The 19969-nt window shown below is 44.3% G+C and overlaps 1 protein-coding gene across 1 annotated transcript in view; it reads right to left on the bottom strand.

Moving 5' to 3' along the window:
* Positions 1-404: 404 nt before the first annotated feature.
* The window catches only part of LOC125021601, a 109712-nt gene continuing 90147 nt past the window's right edge, over positions 405-19969 (bottom strand). Inside the window, exons 9-18 of the mRNA XM_047607721.1 lie at positions 19107-19204; positions 15610-15729; positions 15339-15415; positions 14660-14838; positions 13152-13416; positions 9539-9728; positions 7660-7852; positions 4332-4474; positions 3824-4038; positions 405-3288 (exon numbers count right to left, since the gene is read on the bottom strand). Of these exons, the coding sequence (XP_047463677.1) occupies positions 2445-3288; positions 3824-4038; positions 4332-4474; positions 7660-7852; positions 9539-9728; positions 13152-13416; positions 14660-14838; positions 15339-15415; positions 15610-15729; positions 19107-19204 (2324 nt within the window). The 3' untranslated portion in view covers positions 405-2444. The remainder of the gene's footprint in view (positions 3289-3823; positions 4039-4331; positions 4475-7659; positions 7853-9538; positions 9729-13151; positions 13417-14659; positions 14839-15338; positions 15416-15609; positions 15730-19106; positions 19205-19969) is intronic.

The following is a 19969-nucleotide window of genomic DNA, read 5'->3' as shown; positions in this document are numbered from 1 at the left end:
GCTGCGGACGGCAGATGTGTCTGTTTACATTCTTGTCTTTTTTGTTAAGCCTTGAATGAAGTTCCTGTTTCAGCTGCACCGTCGTGAAAATCCATTATTTCCATCCGCCTGTCTTTTTCTCTGTCTGGGCCAGATGGAGGACGGAGGATGGAACATGACATGCGTAGCTGTGGCTGACAAGATAAATCTGCACATGCGAATTGTTTTACTGGTGCACTTTTTGGGGGCGTTACCTGAGCTGAATGCATAAAAAAAAGTCAAAAATATGCTTTAAAATGCTTGCCACACTGTTATATTATTACTTTAATGTTAAAAAAATTCAAATAAAGAAATAAAACACATTTTTGCAGTCACTGCCTTTGTGTCTTTGACTACATCAGAGTAATTGGACGCTGTACACTGTGGACAATTCTCTACACAGCACTGATTCTGGGTTTATTAAGCAGAACAGACGCACGTGGTGACACAAGTTTGACAGGCAAAAAGTTATATATTATTTATTATATACCACATAGACTTACAAGCAGTCCAGCCAATGACGAGATTATAGCTGTGTCATGTACTGCTGCAGTGCTCCTCACTTCCTAAATGTGAACATACAATGAACAGGAGATAAAAGACGATCTTTAATAAATCAGGACACAATAAAAAATATACTCAAGAGACTTGATACTTGTGAATATAACTATGATGCCAGTGACAACTCAAGCAATGATAAAAATAAACTGTACATGAATGAGAACAGTAGAATGATCATGAAGTAATTCATGTTGAACTTAATGAGACTGTTACAGAAATATCACAGGAAAATGTTGTGAAAATAAAACCAGCATAACAGAGACGTATGTTGGTTCAGATTAACCTCCTTATATGCTACAATGGAAGCTTGTTTGTCACAGATTTGAATGTCATGTACACCGATCAGGCATAACATTATGACCACTGACAGGAGAAGTAAATAACATTGATCATTTCAATTTAATGTTCTGCTGGGAAACCTATGGACCTGTGATGATTGTGGATGCTACTTACATGTTCCACCCCCCTAGACCAGACCAGGCACCCCCACCCCATAGCAATGACACTCATTGATGGCAGCAGCCACAAAAATGGTTTAGGAACAACTCAGAAAACATGAAAAACAGCACAAGGTGTTGAGCTGACCTCCAGATTCACTAGAGCCCAAACTGATCAAGTATCTGTGGGATGAACTGGAACAAGTCTGATCCACAGAGGCCCCTCCCCTCAACACAGCGCACCCAAAGGTGCTCAATATCAACCATCTTTTGCCAGACACAAAAGGACAACCTCAGAAGACCCAGGTCAATTCTATCCTGAGTTGCAACTAGTTTGAAGACACCTACGCAATATTAGGGAGGTGGTCATAATGTTGTGCGTGATCGGTGTAGCTGTACAACTGTAGCCTTCTGGGTTTTAATAACGAGAACATTACATAAGTAAATGGAATTTATTGAAAATACAAGCACATGGAATTCCAGGAAAATAATAATATAAAGGAAACAAAACCAAAAAAATATCCATAGATAGATATAAATTACAATGATCAGTGACCTTACCTCTTATCATAATCATATACAATGGAAGTCACAGAAAATTACTGACTAGGATCCATAGTTGTCACTGAACATCCGTCTTTTTTTGTTTTGTGGATTGGCATACACTAGTAACACTGTCTCATTTCTGAATGTTGCCTTCTTGTGACCAGTCTTTGAGTCTTTAAATAACATCACTGGGAGACATGAAGAATGTTTTGTGTCAGCTACGGATGCCCAACAGCTGAAAACAGACAAATCCTGACCCACTAACATTTGTCCCAGCCAAAACGGTTTACCCAGCAATTCTAAAAGAGGCCTTTATTTTTATTTTTTTTTTCTTTACACGGTGACCCTGGGTGACCCGGTGTCCACTCATACCGCGATGAAAAACTGTGTATGACTGAAAACTGTATAGAGTAGATACAGTGCAGTGCCCACTACCCCATTGTTGTTATCACATTGATTCAGTCCATAGGATGCCTAGTAATGACTAAATGGTGCAGCCTCCTTCAACTCATGGTACCCCTGGTGGTTTGGCTCTGTGAAGAGATAGAGAGGGCAGTTAGGTCTAGGAAGTACCACAAATCCATCTCTTCTACATTAGCCACTGTTTTTAAAGGGCTCTTTTAGAAATATAGGTGCTTCAGTTTTTTTTTTCGTTTTTTTTATACAGACGAAGAAAAGAAATACAGTTAAAAACAATGCATAGGAAATATTTTAATCTGAATTCACTGCCTATAGTTGCAAATGCTCCTCAAACCTCTTTATATTGTCCCCTCGGCTATGGCATCATTCTGTATTCAGTGAGCACTGCCAGTGTTACTTTATATACAGCATAAAGCACTCGCTATAATTTTTTTTTCAGAACCTGTATCAATAGTGCGGATGTCACTTAATAATTTTCTGTACATCCCAAATGATGTAGACGAAAATAGCCACTAGCAGAATGCGTTTGAGTGTGTAGATCAGTGTTGTGGTACCCAGACTCATATTCTCCTCCACCAGGGGCCTCTTCTCGCTGCAGTTAACGACTCGTCCCTGCGCCGCTCCCAGAATAGTCATGATGTCCACCAAGTTGAGTTTCCCTTCCTCCTTGGCCTCCTCCACCTCCTCCCTGAGCTCCATCGCGGCCTCCTCCCGCTCCTCCATCTCCTCCTGGGTCAGCATTGCGCTTAGTCCTTGCCCCGCGGTGGCGTTGCCCACTTGCGGCGGCGCCAACGAGCACAAAGCCCTCACCTGCCCGTAGGACTTCAGGTGGGCCACGTTGGCGCGCAAGAAGAGCAGCAGGACGTTGAGGTCGTTCAGCGGGCAGCCCAGCCGGCGGCGGTTGAGGAGGTCCAGCGCTGGGAGGACCTCGTAGACGGAGAAGAAGGTGGTGTCCCAGACGAAGAGTCGGATGAGGCTGAAGAGGACGATGGGCGCCAGCAGGACGTAGATGGCGCCGTTGGCCACGCTTATCACCTGAAAGACCAGCTGGCCGATCATTTTACACTGAACCAGCTCCGGGACCCAGTTCTGGTCGCGCAGCATACCCGTACGGACGAAGCAGCTGAACTCATCCTGCAGGAAGGCGGAGAGGTGGAAGTAGGCCAGGTAAAGGCAGGCGGCACTCATGAAGGTCAGGAGGAGGAAGCCCCGCAAGAAAAGCATGCTGACGAGGAAGTAGGAGTTTTGTTTGCACTGCATGTATCTCTCCAGGAGGGGGTACTCAAAGTACCGCTTCTTCTTGGCCCTGCAATCGGACAAGGAGAAGGAACTCAGCACCACGTTCATGTTAATACAGCAGCACACACATTCTCTGCTGGGAGCCTCCCAACGCAACCACAGCCTTCTACATTTGGCCACGAGCGAGGAGCTGCCCACCGCAGCACTGACAACGCTGAAGGTTGAGAGTCTTGGCTCGAGGGTGTATCAAAGGTAGTCGCGCGGGGGAGAGGAAAATATCACTCTTCCCTTTCCCAGACCACATTTTCCCAGTTTATCAGGAGATTCCAACTGACAGCATAACATCACTTCTAAAGGCTCTGGGCGATATTTCTTACTGGCAGATCATCTCTGTTTGGTGCAATGACCCAATTTCTCTACGGGAATCATTTAAGATTCATTCAATATTGTAGTGTGTGGGCGAATCAAGGCTCATAAGACCGAGTTACTCCAAACATAAATATGTATACGCCTAACAAGTATGTTGTTGTTTTTTTCTGAAAAAGATAGTAAAGACAAGAATGAATATGTCTGCTACAAGCCAACGTCCGTAGGCTCCTTACCTCTGCAGTTCAGCCTGAAATGTGAGAGGGTTCTGAGTGTTCTGGCGCATGTCCAGAATGCTCTGGGCCAATCGGATGGAGCGGTTGTACGACTTGTCTAGTTCGTCAATTATGAAGAGCAGGTCAGAGCCCAGTGTGGGCATGACGAGCTGGCGCCAGATCAGAGCTGGCAGGTACATGAGCACGGCCATGGCCAGAAGAGAGTAAGGGAACATCTGAACAAACAAAGAGGAGATGCAGGCAGAAGGAGGAAGAAAGACAAAGTTATGAGGTGAAAGAAGATTTTATATATGATAAAACACTAGAACATGTAATTGGACCTTTGAGTATCAAAATGCACTGAGTATGAAAATATTGGAAATGTTTCCAGGGAGGAGGAGAAAAAAAAAAAAAGTACCACGGTTGTTGTACGTTGATATGTCCAACGGGAGCTTTACAAATTGCACTGAGGATTTCCATCAGGCATAGTAACAAGTAAAGGGAGCCTGATTGGAAGCTTTAAACTTACTTTGTGTACCCAGAGGGAGCGCTCCTCAAAGTTCCCCTCGCTGTCAAACTCGTGATGCATGAGAGAGTCCCAGCAGTACGTGTCCACATAGCTGGCCTGCTTGATGGTGAAATTGCTGGGAGGGAAACAGCTGATCTGGGGCCCTGCAGAATAAACAAATGCTGATGTGTAACATTACTCGCTAAGATGGGAATTACTCTCTGCAGCTCCCTTTGATCGCGCTTTATAGGTTTGCCTTTAAGCTATCTTTTAGCACTTGATAACTCACTCTCTCTCACACACACACACACACACAGACACACACACACAGTGCGCAGCCCTGGCCGTCTTGCCCCAGACACGTAGATCTGAGCTTCTGCCTGCCCTTTTACTTTCAGCAGTACAAGATTTTCACTGGCGAAATAATATGTTTCCAAATGGCAACCTGGCATTTAAAAACGCTGAGCGACTCCGTTCCAAATTTGCGCTCTTCCACATTATATTTAGTTCACCTTGATATTACCACATACAGTCTAACCACTTGAATCCGCGCTCCACACCCATGTGCCATTTCCCGAGCGTGCTCCACCCTTAAACAGGGAGCTCGGGATAGAACGCGCTGAGGGCGTGCCCCACCTACCTCGGAGTTTGCAAGGGGAACGTTCTATTTTTTACTCCTGCAATCTCCACATCTGCCCGCTCCCTGTAAGTAGAAACATACCGCCGCAACTTTCCAGTTCGGGAGGGTGATTTATCCAAGCAGTCCGTGTCATTACAGGCAACTGTTGAATGTCTAATTATCCTATAGCCCTGCAGGGGCGTGTAATTATTCAGCCCCATTTCAACATCGACGCTACTGACAGTGACACCTAAAATATAATTGACATCAAAGTCAAACTAAACATCTGTTGTTGGTGTTAATGGTAAATGATCTATTTATGTAGCACTTTTCTACCTATTAGTACTCAAAACGCGTCCACCCATTCGTTCACACAAGGGCACACACATTCGCACAAGAGCAAGTCACTCTGTCCTCAAATGATGCAATGTTTGTTAGTGCCCTTGTTCTTGTGGACGCTTCGTGGTTTTAAAGCATGAAGGTTCAGGTTTGTAAATGGTTGGCCATGTTTATATTCTTCTATATGTTGACACAGCTGCCTCCAGTCGTCGTCCCATCCATCCAAAGAGGATATCCAAAGGGATACCAAAGAGATGTCCGTCACCTTTGTTTTCCCAGAGTTATCGCTTAAAAAACCCCAAACGTTGGCTCCACGGGAAAGCAATTCATAGTTTTCCAATAGAATGAGGTTACCAAATGACCCAAGAGAAAATGTCAAAAAGTGTCCATGGAGTTTTCTCTCAGATTCTATTGAACACCTTGATGGTAAAAGCTATCAATAGCTGCTTAGATTTAACCTCTTGAGACCCGGCGTCCTCGTATGGGGACATTAGGTTTTATGTTTGTGGCAGCTTATTCTACTTCATTTAGCACTGTTGTCCTCATGAGGAGACACTTTTGTCTGCCATGTACTGGTAGCGAAGGATTAATTCACTTGTTTATTTTCGCCTGTTAACTTTTCTAGTTTGATTCACAAGTGCTTGTTTGAGGACATTGGGATTTCATCGTATCCAATTCTTCTTCTGCATTAAAATAAACAGTTTCGTATTTTGGCACCCATTGGGAATATACAGTGAAATAATACCTGCGTTCACCTAATTTTTTTCAAAACCTACTTCCGGCTCAAAGACGATGCTCATTTTTTACACTTCTTAGGTCTTAATAATCCCAAATACCTAAAGATCTGATTCTTGCCTTAAAGAAATTAAGACGCATTCCAAACGAATGCTTAGGTCTCAGGAGGTTAACTAAGAATGTACCAAAAATACTAACTGGGGACAGCTGGGGAGGGAAATCTACTTTTTTCTGGTTTGCTTTCGATGCACGTATCGGCACGTGTTGCCAAATTACCCAAAAAAACTAAATAACAGCAAGTGCCCTTTCATGAAGCCTTGTAAAATATTCTCACATTTAGCTCCCCGCCCTGCGAGCCATTTGGCAAAACACAGGAGTTTCTGCCACGGCTCCTACACCGCCACCCCCTCCCCCAAGTCCCCAATTAACATCGACTGATCGTCGTCACATTTGTGCCTCGTACAAGGGTTCTTGGCTGAGAGTCCAGGTGCGAGTAAAGCAGACTCCGCAGAGCAGCGTAATCAAGCTCTGCCGAGAAACTGACAATGCGGCAGACGTTCCGCCAAGAGGCATCGGTTGCGTTTCTCATCCTCAGCCGCCACAATGCGTCCCGCACCCGCCCCACCCCGTCCCACCCCACACCCGGGTTAATCAACATATCCTCTCATTTGACTCAACTATAGGGGAGCTGCCACATAAGAGCACCGTCACGTAATTACAACGTGGCAGCGTCGGAGAACGATCCTCTCAATCAACCCTTGTGGCAATTAGCATCCGGAGCATCGGGCTGATTGCAGACCAGCTCTGGAAAGAAGACGTGTCGTTCAAAGTCAAGGGAGTCGGTCTCCTGTAGTCGCAGATCTGCGTTCTGGACATGCCCATGTATACTTATATATAGTCGGGTTTCTTTTAGCAAGGTTGTGGACGTCCTTCAATCAAATCGCATTTTTCCACTGTACTCTGAAATCACTTGAGCAGAAGTAACCGCATTCATCTACTCATTGTTATTTTGTACTCCCGGTAATTTCGTGTCATTGCTATTCTTTCGCCTCTTTGTGTTGAGGTCTTCACGGAGTCAGCGCTTAATGTCTTCCTTTTCTGATAGGTGTTGTTCAAGTGTTTCTTCCCTCTTGCAAAAAGCAATGTAATTACTGCTCTCATTGCTGCTGCCCGTCATATTTACCTTCCTATGAAGCATCAAGGATGACAACCTAAAACTGTGCCTCGGTTGTCATGGTTTTAGCTTGAATAAATTCGGAACAAAGCACACGCGGGTCAGCGGCCGAGCTTCTCGTTTCACCTTGCGGCGGGGCTTTCTGTTTCCGGCGAGACTTTCGTGTTAACTTGGAGTGAAGTTCCAGAAGCCCCGGGAATAGTAAGTGTTTATTTTAGTATGTATGAAATTCCTCCTTATCATGAGTCCTAACTGCAGTTTAGCAAGCAAATAATAAGCAATTCAAGGACAAACAGTACACAAATATTATACGGAGCGGACTAACGATGTGGCTGAAGCAACGACTACAAAGCCAAAACACAAGCGGGGGGTGGGGGGATAAATAAATAAAAGTACTCATGAATAAAAGGTATAATTAAGGGCAGAAGCAAATGGAATACAAAACTAACGTCCTGAAAGCGCGGAGGCAGAAAGTGACTCACCCAGCGAGATCTCGCGGGCGAAGGCCATGCACACCAGCAACAGCGGAAGGCCGACGGAAACAAATTTGATGACCTTGTCCAAGGGAAGCTCTAGTTCCAAGTGGGTGATCCGGTGTATCCCGGAGCTGTCCTGCAGCAGGGCATCAGATAGCATGGCCTTGGCCGCTGCCTGGGCAATGGACATCTTGAACACCTACCCGGAGATAACAAAAAGGTTTATTTTTTTGACACGCGAGATAGTGTGTGCTCGTAGTGAGTCTAACTGCAAATCAGACTCGCGGCCTTCGTGATATGTCATAGTGTAACTATTACAAAGAAAGTGGAGGGTTAGGAGATGATATAATCCAAAAAATAAAAAAAGAATGAGAAGATATATATATATAAGATATATATATATAGACATATACACCTAGCAGAATGAATACGATCGAAACCATCTTACCTTTTGTCTTCCAGCTTTCTCTGATGATACTATTAAAAAAATATGTTTGCAGAAGCAAAGATTTCCTCTAAAGGCCTGCTCAGAGTTGGAAAGCTCCTTAAGTATTTAGGGAGGGCTTCGGTAAATGAGAGGTTGGATCTGGGTTGGACCAGGCCGAGCCGAGTCTGGCTCTAATTACAGGGAGGACATCTGGGAGCATGTGGGCGCCCAGATGGCACTGACTGCAGCAGACCACCAATACTCAAGAGTGGGCCTTGTAGCAGTGTGTGTGTGTGTGCGTGTGTGTGTCCACACAGTGTCATACGCTGGCTGTGGTCCACTTCAAACAAGCGAACCAGTGGCTTTTTCAACCTCTGTCATTTTTTTTTTCATCTAAAATACACTTCTCCATACAAAAAAGCACATTTCTGACCCTCGCTCTCAGTGCGTTTCCAGAAGTCTCGTTTGACCGAGGGGTTTGGGTGCCGCGGTGCAGCGGGGGGATTCGATTGTAATGATATTTTATGCTCGAGCAAGGCTGCATATGTCACCGCGTTTGTCAGCGTTATGGATGCTTTGTTGAAACGACTCTCCTCTCTGCTGACACAAAATCATTCCCACCGGACAAATAACAGCTATGTCATTTTTTTTCTTTTCCCGGAATCCTTAAAACGTTGGATTGTGTTTTTCCTGACAAATGAAGCCTTGTGCCTCGGTCCTCCCTCAGACACAGAGACAGACGTGACACGACATTGTTAGAGGAACTTTGTGACGGTGGTAATAACCTACCAGCTGTCACTTTTCTTTTTAGTCACCTGAGCCTATTCAACTTTAAAACCATGGTGCCAAAAAAAAAAGTAGCTGCACTCCATGCACCAACGCTGCACTGGTATATCTCATTAGCACCTAAATTAACATGGCAGATCCCACACCCTTTCAAATGTGGAATTTGACTAGAACATTTGTGGTGCGATCTGTTCAGTTTCAAGACTTACCTGCAGATACCGCAATGAACTTTCGAGCTTCTGTTGGCACCGACAGCCAACGTTTCCGTGGGCTGAATTTGTTTGGACTGGCCAGTCTTGAACATCTCGGCTTCAACTCTGCACCACTTCAAGACTATTTACCTTACAGTATAGTCATTATTATTTCACTGGACTCACTCATTAGACTCCTCCACAACTATCTGGAAGCCCAGATTCTAATTTAACACATTAGAAGGTTTGATTAATAAAAGAATATATTAACATTTCGATGTGTCTGGTCTGTTTTTAATTTATCAATTGGGCTGTTTTCAATTGTTTTCATGGAGGTTTAAAGGTCAAACGTGTTAAAACAGCCAAGAACATCCACGGGATATCCATACGTTTTACTGCCACGGTGTCGTCTGCCGTGATGGAGGAGAGCAAGAAGATTCCGAGTACCTGAGAAACACACACTGACAAATACACAACGCACCACACTTGACATCCGTACGTCCACCTCCGTGGCCGTGGCTCCGTCACCTCCCGTTCCCTCCACCGCCGGATCTCCTTCTGTCCCCGCAAGTCCACCAAGGCCAGACCGATGACCCCGACTCTGCTGCGGCTCCATCACCTCCTCCTGCACCTGGAGCCGCTGCCGATCGAATCTCCAGCTGGCGTCCGGGCTCCATCATCGTATTTGTTTTATTTTATGGTCTTTTGTTTTCATTTTTATTTCACCGTCCATTTGCTTAGTTCATTTCCTGTGGCGAATTTTGCATCGTTTCCATTTTTGTTCACTTTCATTTTATCTAGTTTCATTTTTTATTTATTTTTTTCAAATTCAGTTTTCTCTTAAGCGTTGAAGTTCATTCCCATTTACATTTTTATTTGTATTATTCAATAATCATTTTCACTTCGCGTCGTGTTTAGTTCGATGTTGTCGTTAATGGTGTTGAGAACGCTGACTGCAGGTCCGCTCTGGCTCCATCACCTCCGTCGGCTCATGTGAGCCCTCCGACTGAGCCCACCAGAGACTTCAGCTCCACCTCCACTCCACAACACGTTAATGTTCTTTGTCCTTGTTTTGTTTTTCTTGGTCTTATTTCATTGTAATTTTTTCACTGGTTTTGTTTTCATTTGTTTTATTTCATCGGATTTTTTGGCGATCCTGATTTGGCTGGTAAATATGATGAGTCATTTGTTTGTCTGTGTTCACCCAGTGAAGTACTGGCAGCCCGTTTAGATCATTATGAGAGTAAATTAGACCCTGGCGGACCGTAGTAGTAGCAGTGTATGCATTTTTTTTTTGTTTTTGTTGTTTTTTTGCTGACTAGCTTTTACAGTAGTCAACAAACAACTATCTCAACTGAACTGTTATAGCTACGTAAATTTCTTGGATACTTATACTCTTATAGGGTCTGTTTTCTTATTGTTTTATACCTCTATATTTGCAGTCTTTACTGCAACAACTAAATTTTCCCCCTGAGGAGGGCAGGTAAAGGCCGTCCATCGAGTAGATGCTGAGTCATGAGCTGTGATACTACTTAGTATGTGACTACTCGGCCGATGTGGAGTCCTCGCCAAGTAATTATTAAAAGAAATCTTTAGGTGTCCATAGTCTCAAGTTTTTTTCTTTTTTAATTAGATCCACGTGGGTAATTACGGCCGATTTTCCTCCCACATTGTCCCCAAACCCTGACGCAGTCTATCAAGTGCGTAATCAGCTGAGTGCACGTCGCCCATGCCCAAGCCGTTCCCGCGCGGCCGCCATAGTTCGCATTCCTCCAACCAGAAAACCTGATTGAACGAGGAGAAAGGGAACAAAGGTGGAAAAATCACAGATATTTAAGTGCCGCAATTACGGCCTGACCTTTTTCGCGAGGGGGTGGAAAACAATGCGGCGAAGCAATTACGCACACGTACGAGCCTTAAAAACAATGCAGCGATCACCGTTCGCTCCGAGGGAGCGGACCCCGCGCTTCAGAAATCCGCGGTGAAAAGAAAGCTCCGCCGGGTTCTTTCACGGAGGCCGGCTCGAATAGGAGGGCGAGCATTTGGGTGGGCGTCTTCCAGCGAGTGAAATCACAGGCTTGAGCGATAAGCGGCGGGTAGGAAGCTACACGTGTGACAGGAAAATGAGGGAAGTTAAACCACTAGACTACTAACACTGTAATTCAAAATAAATTACAATGAATCGGGGTCTGAGAAGGTTTCAGAAATGTCACGCGGAACGAGTTCTGCTCCGTTTTCCCGCGGCGTAGCAAGAATCTGTGCTCCTCGTATCTCAGTATCCTCATGAATCACGCTGCCCACACTTCCAGGCCTTCAACTAATACAATCAGTACCTTTACATGTTTTTAATTATTAAAATTGGTCTATTGAAACACAATAGATTATGACAACAAAGCATACAAATGAAATAAGAAATATTTCCCTTCGTCTGTCACTTGCTCTGGAAGATCCATTTAGAAAAAAAAAGAGAGAGAGAGAAAAGGAAAAAAAAATGAGAAAATTATAGCAATGTACTTCACAATGAACAATCGTAACATTCAGTATAAGATGGGTGCTTCTTTTTGTAGACGTCTTCACATTAGAAACGAGTGATTCCGTTCGCGAGTACAAAACATAGAGAGCAGAAATCGATTCACAGTTTCTTCAAAAGCCTTCACATAAAATGGAAAAGAGACGCCGTCGCGGGAGCGTTCGTCTCTCTTTTTTTCTCGCTTTCTTCAAAATTGTTTCTCCCCCCCCCCCCTTGTAAAAAGTTCGCCAGCGTCCGTTCCGTGGCACTGGCTCCAAAGACGCCGGGCGTCTCCGTGCGATTCCATCAGCTCGTTCCTTGATCGCGTAGGGCTTGGCAGGTGAGCTTAATGTGACAGAATCATCCAAGGTCATAAGAAATAAAAAAAAAAAAAGTCAATGGTCGGAGTCATGTACGTATGTGCGTGGCCACCTGCTATTACAACTCTGTCACGCTGTTGCTTGAGGCGTTCTCCGAGGCCGCGGGAACACGCACGCAAAAATAATAAATATGCAAAACTTTAAGCACCAGAATGCAAACGTATGGAAAAAAAAATAATCCAATATACATACTATATGTGCAGTCAGTATACACTGGTTTACTACAGTTTTTTTTTTTTTTTTTTTTTTTTTTTTTTGCTCATTGGAGAAGAAAAAAAAAAGATTGTTTTCAAAAGACATGCTCGATAAAAGGTTTGCTGCAGCGGTGAGCCAAGCGTCGCTGTTCAACCTGAGAACCTATGAGTCATTTAAAAGGCGCCAACGATGTCCCAGCAGTGGAAGCCAAAAAGAAGAAAGAAAGAAAGAAAACAAACATGTACAGTCACTTCTGCAGATATTTGGACGGCGTTACACAACCCACCACTCGCTGCTGCTGCTGCTGCTGCTTTCTCCTCGGGAAGCAAAATGACACATTAGCTGCAAGAGTCAGAGCCGGGTCTGTCAGTTGAACACAAACTTTGAGCCTCGTGAAGTGGAAAAAAAAGAAAGACGGAAAGAAAAAGAAAAGCTGCAGCCCTTTTTTTTTTCGTCATTATTTTCAGGTGCCAAAATGTTACATTCAATGACGTAGTCGTTTACACATACAGTCAAAAGTTCTCACTGTGCAAATATTGTTTTTTTTTTTTGTTGTTTTTTTTGTTTTTTTGGATGCATGTGAAACTACTCCTCATTCTCATGTCACTCTTTTCGCTCACCAGGACACCTCGTTGCTCGACCGCGGCTTTAAAGCAATTTAATTGTTCTCTAATTAGAAACTGACAGCGCCCTCTTCGACCTCGCGTGGCCCCTGTGTCCTGCTTCAAGTCCGCCGAAGGACAGGAGCCGTAGAGTAGAAAAACTATCCAAACATCTCAAGAGCTCACCGCGTGAGAACGTACTATAGTAAAATGCAACCACACAAATTCATCGTTAAACTAATATGTGTCCTCTGTGACCGGGAGAATCACAGCGGTGATGATCGCTGCGTCTGATTGGGCTCCGCGAAAGAGTCCCCCCGTTAAAACGTCCTCAAAGAGTAACTCGGTTTTTACGGCCTCGCCGGGTGAGCTCGAACCAGGTCAGAGAAAGTTCACGTCCACGGCTACTCCAGCTCCTCTCTGTGCTCCATGCTCAGGTCTCTCCTCCCGCCGCCCCTGCTGGACAGCTGCCGCCCCCTGTCGTGCTCCTCCTCCCCGTCCTCCTCCTCCTCCTCCTCCTCCATCCCTTCCTCCTCTTCCTCCTCCTCCTCCTCCTCCTCGTCCTCCTCCTCCGTGCCGTCCATGGAGTCGTCGGCTCCCAGCATGGCCTGCTGCATGGCCAGGGTGGCCGAATCCGAGGACAGCGACTGGAGGCTGTCCATGCTCAGCGGGTCTGACGGAGGAAATCGCAGGTGATCAGTTTGCATCTCAGCTTCATGCGTCGTGACTCTGCAGTAGGTCACAAAGTAGCATTTATACCGGGCTCTAGGACAGAGGTCTTCAATGTTTTTCAGGCCAAGGACCCCAAACTGATGAGAGATTAAGTAGGGACCCCCCACATGCTATATGTGTTCTATACTAAACTAGTGCTGTTTATAAATATACATTATTATTACCATTTTGCATTCAATATTAAGCCACTCAAATAATACGCAGGTTCAAATATTTATTTTTTTATTCAGTTGTTGGCTGATGGGAGCGAGCTGCGCTGTTAGCTTCTCTTCTGCTAATACTGCAGCGTGCGTCTGGGATTTCACCAACTGCGGGTTGTCCGAGAGTCAACGCGTGATATGCCGCTTTGTGATTGGCTCAGCAGTGACAGGGGCGGGGCCTACTGCGCACAGGAGGCTTGGATCGACGGGTCTCGGCTAGCGTGAGACAGCTCCTGTATCGCTGAATGAAGTGCTGACCGCAAGATAACGTCTGCCTCCATTTATAAAATATGTTGGAATCATGTTAAAGTGTGTTTAAAGAAATTTAAATTTAAATATATAAAAAATGTTAAACAACCAAAGATTTTGCGACCCACCTGCAGTACCCCCCATGGACCTCTTAGGGGTTGCGGACCCCCTTTTGTTCCTATGAACTAGGAAATCTAGATAAAAAACAGTCTGTAATATCTGTAAGTAACATCTGTTCGGAAGTATTTCCAGTCAGTGAAATCAGACTCGAGTCGTCCTGTGTCTCTGTTTTGTTTTGTTCTTTAAAAAAAACGTGAATTTGTCACATTCTGGTTCATATAAGTGTTTTACTGTTCAGTTACACCATGAAATTGCACAATAGCATTACTGTCTACATGACAACATACCCAGATATGACTAGCTGATCAGAACTGTTCTAGTTATGTAAATAGTTTTTTCTGTTTTTGACATCAGATGCATCAGATAATAGATAATAGATTGTCTATACCACGTTATATACCACATTTTAACTACTCATAAAATACTTATCTAGGACTCATCTGTCTAGACAGGGAAACTCTTTGCTCTCGACTTTTGCCCTCACATCTTCTAACATACTGTAATTAAGAAGAAAGAGTCTATAGTGACACCTTGTGGTTGAGACAGAACCACACAGCTTTTTTTTTTTTATGTATGTGCTCTGTAGATTTAAAAGAACCAGCGGGGTTGTCTTACTGTCTGAGTTGTTTCCTGTCTGAGATCTGTGCGTCTGCAAGACACCAGCCACGATGGAGTCAGGCCAGAAGCGCTGCGTCGGGCGGTGCTGGGACTTCATCTTCTTTGCTTTGGGAGCTGGGTCAGGATTACTGGCATCCAACATGGGCTGGAGGATACGCCTGCGAGCGTTGATGAACCTGAGGACGGATGGTTCAGTGAAAACCCATCAAAAAAAATAAATACATTACATCTATACCTGATGAGGACAGGAACGTACAAAAAATAAATAAATAAAAAACACAATTAACATCCACGAGTACAAAAATAATGGAAGATTATGTCAACTTAAACATGTTAGACAATTATTCGTGTCAATTTTCAGATTAAATATGCATGAACAGTTGGTTCTGGTAACGTAGGCCTGTAGGAGGTGGGACGACTCGTTATGGTCATGTGACCGGGTAGGAAGTGGTGCTGGGCAGCAGAACTTAAAGGGTCTGCTCCAAACATCCTGGCAGCTTCAGAGGTCCAGTAGCACCCCCCATGCCACATGACACCACCTCTTGTCCGGTGTACTTCACAGACGTGACCAGCAGATGGTGCCACAGTGTCAGGAATCTGCCGAGGAGCTCCAAGTTCAATTAAAGCTAAACCTCCTCTCTTATTTCCACCACGGTAACAGGAAGCAGCATCTTACCAGTTGTTTACTTGCAAAAGGGTGAGATTCGTTTGTGCTGCAATCTGCCTCTTCTCATCTTCTGTGGGATATGGATGCTGAAAGAGAAACGAGCCGCCGTCTGAGTTTTTGAGCAGTTCTCTGTCGTATCTGGCACAACTGATGCTGTACATTAAAACATTAAAGACCTTAAAGCCTCAAACTATTCAACCTCCCGTCTTTGACAGCAGTACATTTTCAAAAAGGCTTACAGTCTACAGGCTCGCAGGCTAAACCGTGGTCTCTGCCTCACCATGAGATGCTGGAAGAGCCAGGAGCGCATGATGTTGGTGGCGTGCTTGGGCAGGACACCCCTCTTATTCTTGGACTTCTTGTCTTCGCTGTCCAACAAGGACGACAGGTCCACATTTACCTTTACAGTGAAACAACCCAGGAAGGGAAGAAATGAAATGAAGAAAAGGAAAGAAAAAAAAAGGAGTGGATGGTAGGGCTTAGTTATTGTTGCCACGGAAACAAAGGGAGACTACCAATTACCTATCTTTTTTTTTCTGTGGCAAGGGCAGAAACACCTTCTCAAGTGTCACCATGGTAACTGAATTTGAGTAATAATGTATATATATATGTGTGTGTATGTATATGTCTTTATATTTATATGTCTATATATATATGTATATGTATATATCTATATAGCAGCCTTGACTTGTCTGCTGTCTGTCTGTTCGGTGCGTCCGTGGAGGGGAGGGGGCTCAAAGAGCCGAGTGTACGGCGAGGCTTTCGGTCAGAAGTTTGAATTTCGCAGTTTGCCGCTGAATTAGCGAGGAGGCCGATACAAAATGTGTCTGGCTCGGATTCTCACTTGTTGTGACCCAAGCCCGTCTCTCTGTTCAGCGAGAAATCATTATTCAGATGTTATTGTGCGGAGTGCTGAAGGACAAGATGCTCTCAGAGTGCTGACAGTCTCTGACAGCCTGCAGTCCACATATGTGTGTGTGTGTGTGTGTGTCTGAGTGTGCGTGTCCATGTGTTTGGCCTGGCTGAGCCCAGTTCACTCTAGACTCGTGAGGATGTGAGCACTTGTAAAATTCTTCCGTTGCAGCCAAGGTTAAGTTAAAAAGACAGACGTCCATCTCCAAATATGTATGAAAAACCACTTAAGGGTTCTCTAACTTAGAATAAAATTAAAAATATATATATTATACACATGCTGTTAAAGGAACTGATGTGACATTATGGACAGCAATAAGACCAGCCTGTCAGAATGTCCTTAACTTTTTTTGTTCTTATATGAAAGATAGGTCGAAATATATGTTATATATATATTTTTATATATATTTTTTTACAAGGTGCCACATTTCTAAAGCCATATTTCTAAAGTCTAGAATATCTCAGTCGGGACCATATGAGAATTTCATACAAAGGTTTTTTCAAGGAAAATGTATGAATAAGTAAAACACAGTTAAAATGCTCAATTCACAGAAAGAAAATAAAACTGATGAGGTTAATGCACAAGAAACTCCACAGTTACGTATCTATATGCACTCACACACACATACAGGACCCCAACAATAACATAATGCAAATAAATACACATTCACACGCACTCAGATCCTCCTCATGGTCCTCGGGAAAAAAAACAAGACAAAACAGGATTCGTTACAGTTGCAGCTGGGCATCACGTGGTACCCTTCTCTTATCACTACCCCACCACCACCACCACCACCACCTCCCTTCAGCCCTAGGAGTGTATATGTTCCGGGGGAAAGCGAGGTTGAATTAATTGGCGGCACCGGGCTCGAGAGTGTGATTACTTGGGGCTTGTCGGCAAAGTAGGGACGGGGATATGTTCAATTCCCAGCGCACATGTAGCACTCTGCCACGGCTGGGTCGCCGCTACTCACCAAGGCCTCCTTTGACTGTCAAGTACAGAATTACCTGCCTGACACGGGGCTGCTCTTAAAGCCGGCATGGAGAGGCCCGGCTTTTTACTAGTTATATCTAAGTGTCGAGCCCGTGAAGGCCGGCTGCATTGTGTCTGTAATTTTCCAAAATAAAAAGAAGAAGAAGAAGAAGAGAACGAAAAAAAAAATATATTTAATTACTTTAATTGAATCTCTCAAATTCTAAGTGCGGCCCTTCTGCCGGCGTCTTTGTGGTTCAAAAATAAGCTTAACCGCCGACTGTATTCATGCCGTTGTCGAGAACAGACGCATATCTTCCAGCCAACTTCCACACGGCATAGTGTGCCTGCGCTCAATTTGTTGGTGTCTCGGTCCGTTGTGACTCTCTTTTAATGAGACGGCACCAATTATGCAGCTCAGACCGCCCGCGCCTCGGTTGAACGGAATAAAATATTATTATTACTGAGGAGATTCTGCATCTACCTAACAAGGGCTCAAGTGGCCGATGGATCCTGGTTTTAGAGGAGGGTTTGTGCCTCTGCCCGTCACGGGAGGGTCTGAGCACAGCAAAAAAGGTAAGTCAAAAAAGTCTGGTCTGGATGCCGACAGTCATCTCCCTCCTTGATTAGCCTTACAGGAAACAGATTTTTGTTGCCTTATATTTACAAGAAAAAGCAAAAGTCTCCTAGAAAGAGTCTCACATTTACACAATAAGGGGATTTAACTGTCAAAAAAGGTTGTTCGTCGACAGTGTAATGCATCTTGTTTGTCTTACATGAAATTTTAAACCTAATTTTTGTTTGTTGTGACTACAGTGCGTTTGATGCACATTCTGACCGACCATCCACCCCGACCACCTCCTGCCGACTCTAATGTGCATTCCTAATTGGGGAATCTGTTGTAGTTAACACAAGTGTTATTTCTGGTGAACAAGGTTGTGGAGACACACGGACGTCAAAGACTAGCTCTCGGTTGCATTGCTTCTCACATCTAACCGCGCAGCTAAGCTAACACGCCTTATTTAGCGTGACTAGCTTCACCGAGCTTACATTCAGCTTTAATATCCCAGAAGATGCTGAACATCACGCGCGTTATTACTGCGCGAATCAACGCTCCGTAAAACCGCCCCGAAGCTCCTCGCTGTTGTGTTTTTTAGACTTGACTGTCTGCATCAGCCTCTTTTGAATGCCGGAGCTTTCAGTCCGATGTTTAATTAATCACCGGGATCAGTGTAATACCCGTCCGTCTTTCCAACAGCCTAGCACTCAAAGACGAGGTAGACGCTGAAAAGATCCTAAAACAACCGGCGAAGCTTTTTGTGGCTGAAAATTGAGCTAGAAAAAAAGGGAAAATATGTGTCCTTGTATCATAAAAATCCAATCTGGGCCATTCATGTGAGTTTAACTCTTCTAAAGCCTTTAATGGAAGGAGATAAAATATTTGCGGTCCCAATATTTCCCGTCTAATAATTCTGCAAAACATCTCGGGGTGTGCCTCTCCGTACGGGTTTGCCGAAAGGTAAGCGGACAATAAAACTAAATAAAAACAAATGTCGGACTAAGACTTTGCCGCGGCAATGTTTAGTTCGGTTTTCCACGTCTGTCGAAACAATAATCTTTCTATGAATGAAATAAGTCTTCGCATGGCTCTCATCTGCAGTCGAACCTGACAGGATCATGAAAGCTCCCTAAACATCAGGGGAATAAACAATTTCCATTTTGCTTGGCAGCAGGGGGCTGTGTTCAGACAGAGACAATGAAAAGACACCCGGGGGGGTTCTGTGAGATGTAATGAGGCCTTTTTAATAATAACAAATTGAGACGGTGGGTGGTGAGGGCACAGGGAGGGAGCGAAAATGTCGGCCGGAGCATCACAGTTCGGACGGCTTTACCTGCGAGTTCTGGATCTGGATGGTTCCCGGCGGCAGTGCCTGCGTTAACACTTGCCCTTGCGATGTCACCATGGCAACCGGCTGGTACAGGGTCCCACCTGAGGGGATAATTTGCCGCCATGAGTATCAAGTGGCTTCAGCAGCTACAGCAGCCACATCCTGCACTACCGCCGGAGCCTTATTAGCTACTTCTTGTCAGCCTCGCAATCAAATACGCGGCAAACAAGAGACTAAATGATTAAATTCAAGGTGCGTTAACGTCCTTTAACCCAGGGAAAAAAAAAAAAAAACAAGCAGGAGGAGGGGGAGGAGGAGTGTGTTTTTGCTGCTGGCTTAATTAGCCTTGATCAAGACACTCTTATCACAGTCCGTTTGAGCTCTTCAATGTGTAGTGATCAAAGGCAGAGACATTGATTTATTTTAGGTTAAAAGGGATTTCCAGAGGGCAGGATTAACATTTCACTGTACAGACTTGACATTCTAAGAACCTATCAGCCAGGCACTCTGTGAAGGATACTTATCACGGCTCTGTGATGCATATGGACAAAAAAAAAAATAAAGATGTACACAGGATAACGTGTATACTGGTTAGTAGCATTTAAATATTTGTTTTAGATTCCTAATTAGTGCGGATGTCAGTGCAGAATGAAGGCTCAAATAAAAAAAAAAGAAATAAAAAAAAGATTGTTTTTCAGTATAATGTTTCATGTATGTGACAGCATGTGACACTTGTAAACACTGAGGTAACTTTACAGTCATGCGACAAGTGCTAAGTTTTTATACAGCATTATTTTGAGTGTCAAGTATTCTCTACTTGATAATAACTAGTATGACTATTGGGAAAATGCTTTATGGTGAAAAGA

Source organism: Mugil cephalus, chromosome 15 (genome assembly GCF_022458985.1).
Source record: "Mugil cephalus isolate CIBA_MC_2020 chromosome 15, CIBA_Mcephalus_1.1, whole genome shotgun sequence".
Taxonomy (NCBI): Eukaryota; Metazoa; Chordata; class Actinopteri; order Mugiliformes; family Mugilidae; genus Mugil; species Mugil cephalus.
This window is presented reverse-complemented; position numbering and strand designations above follow the sequence as displayed.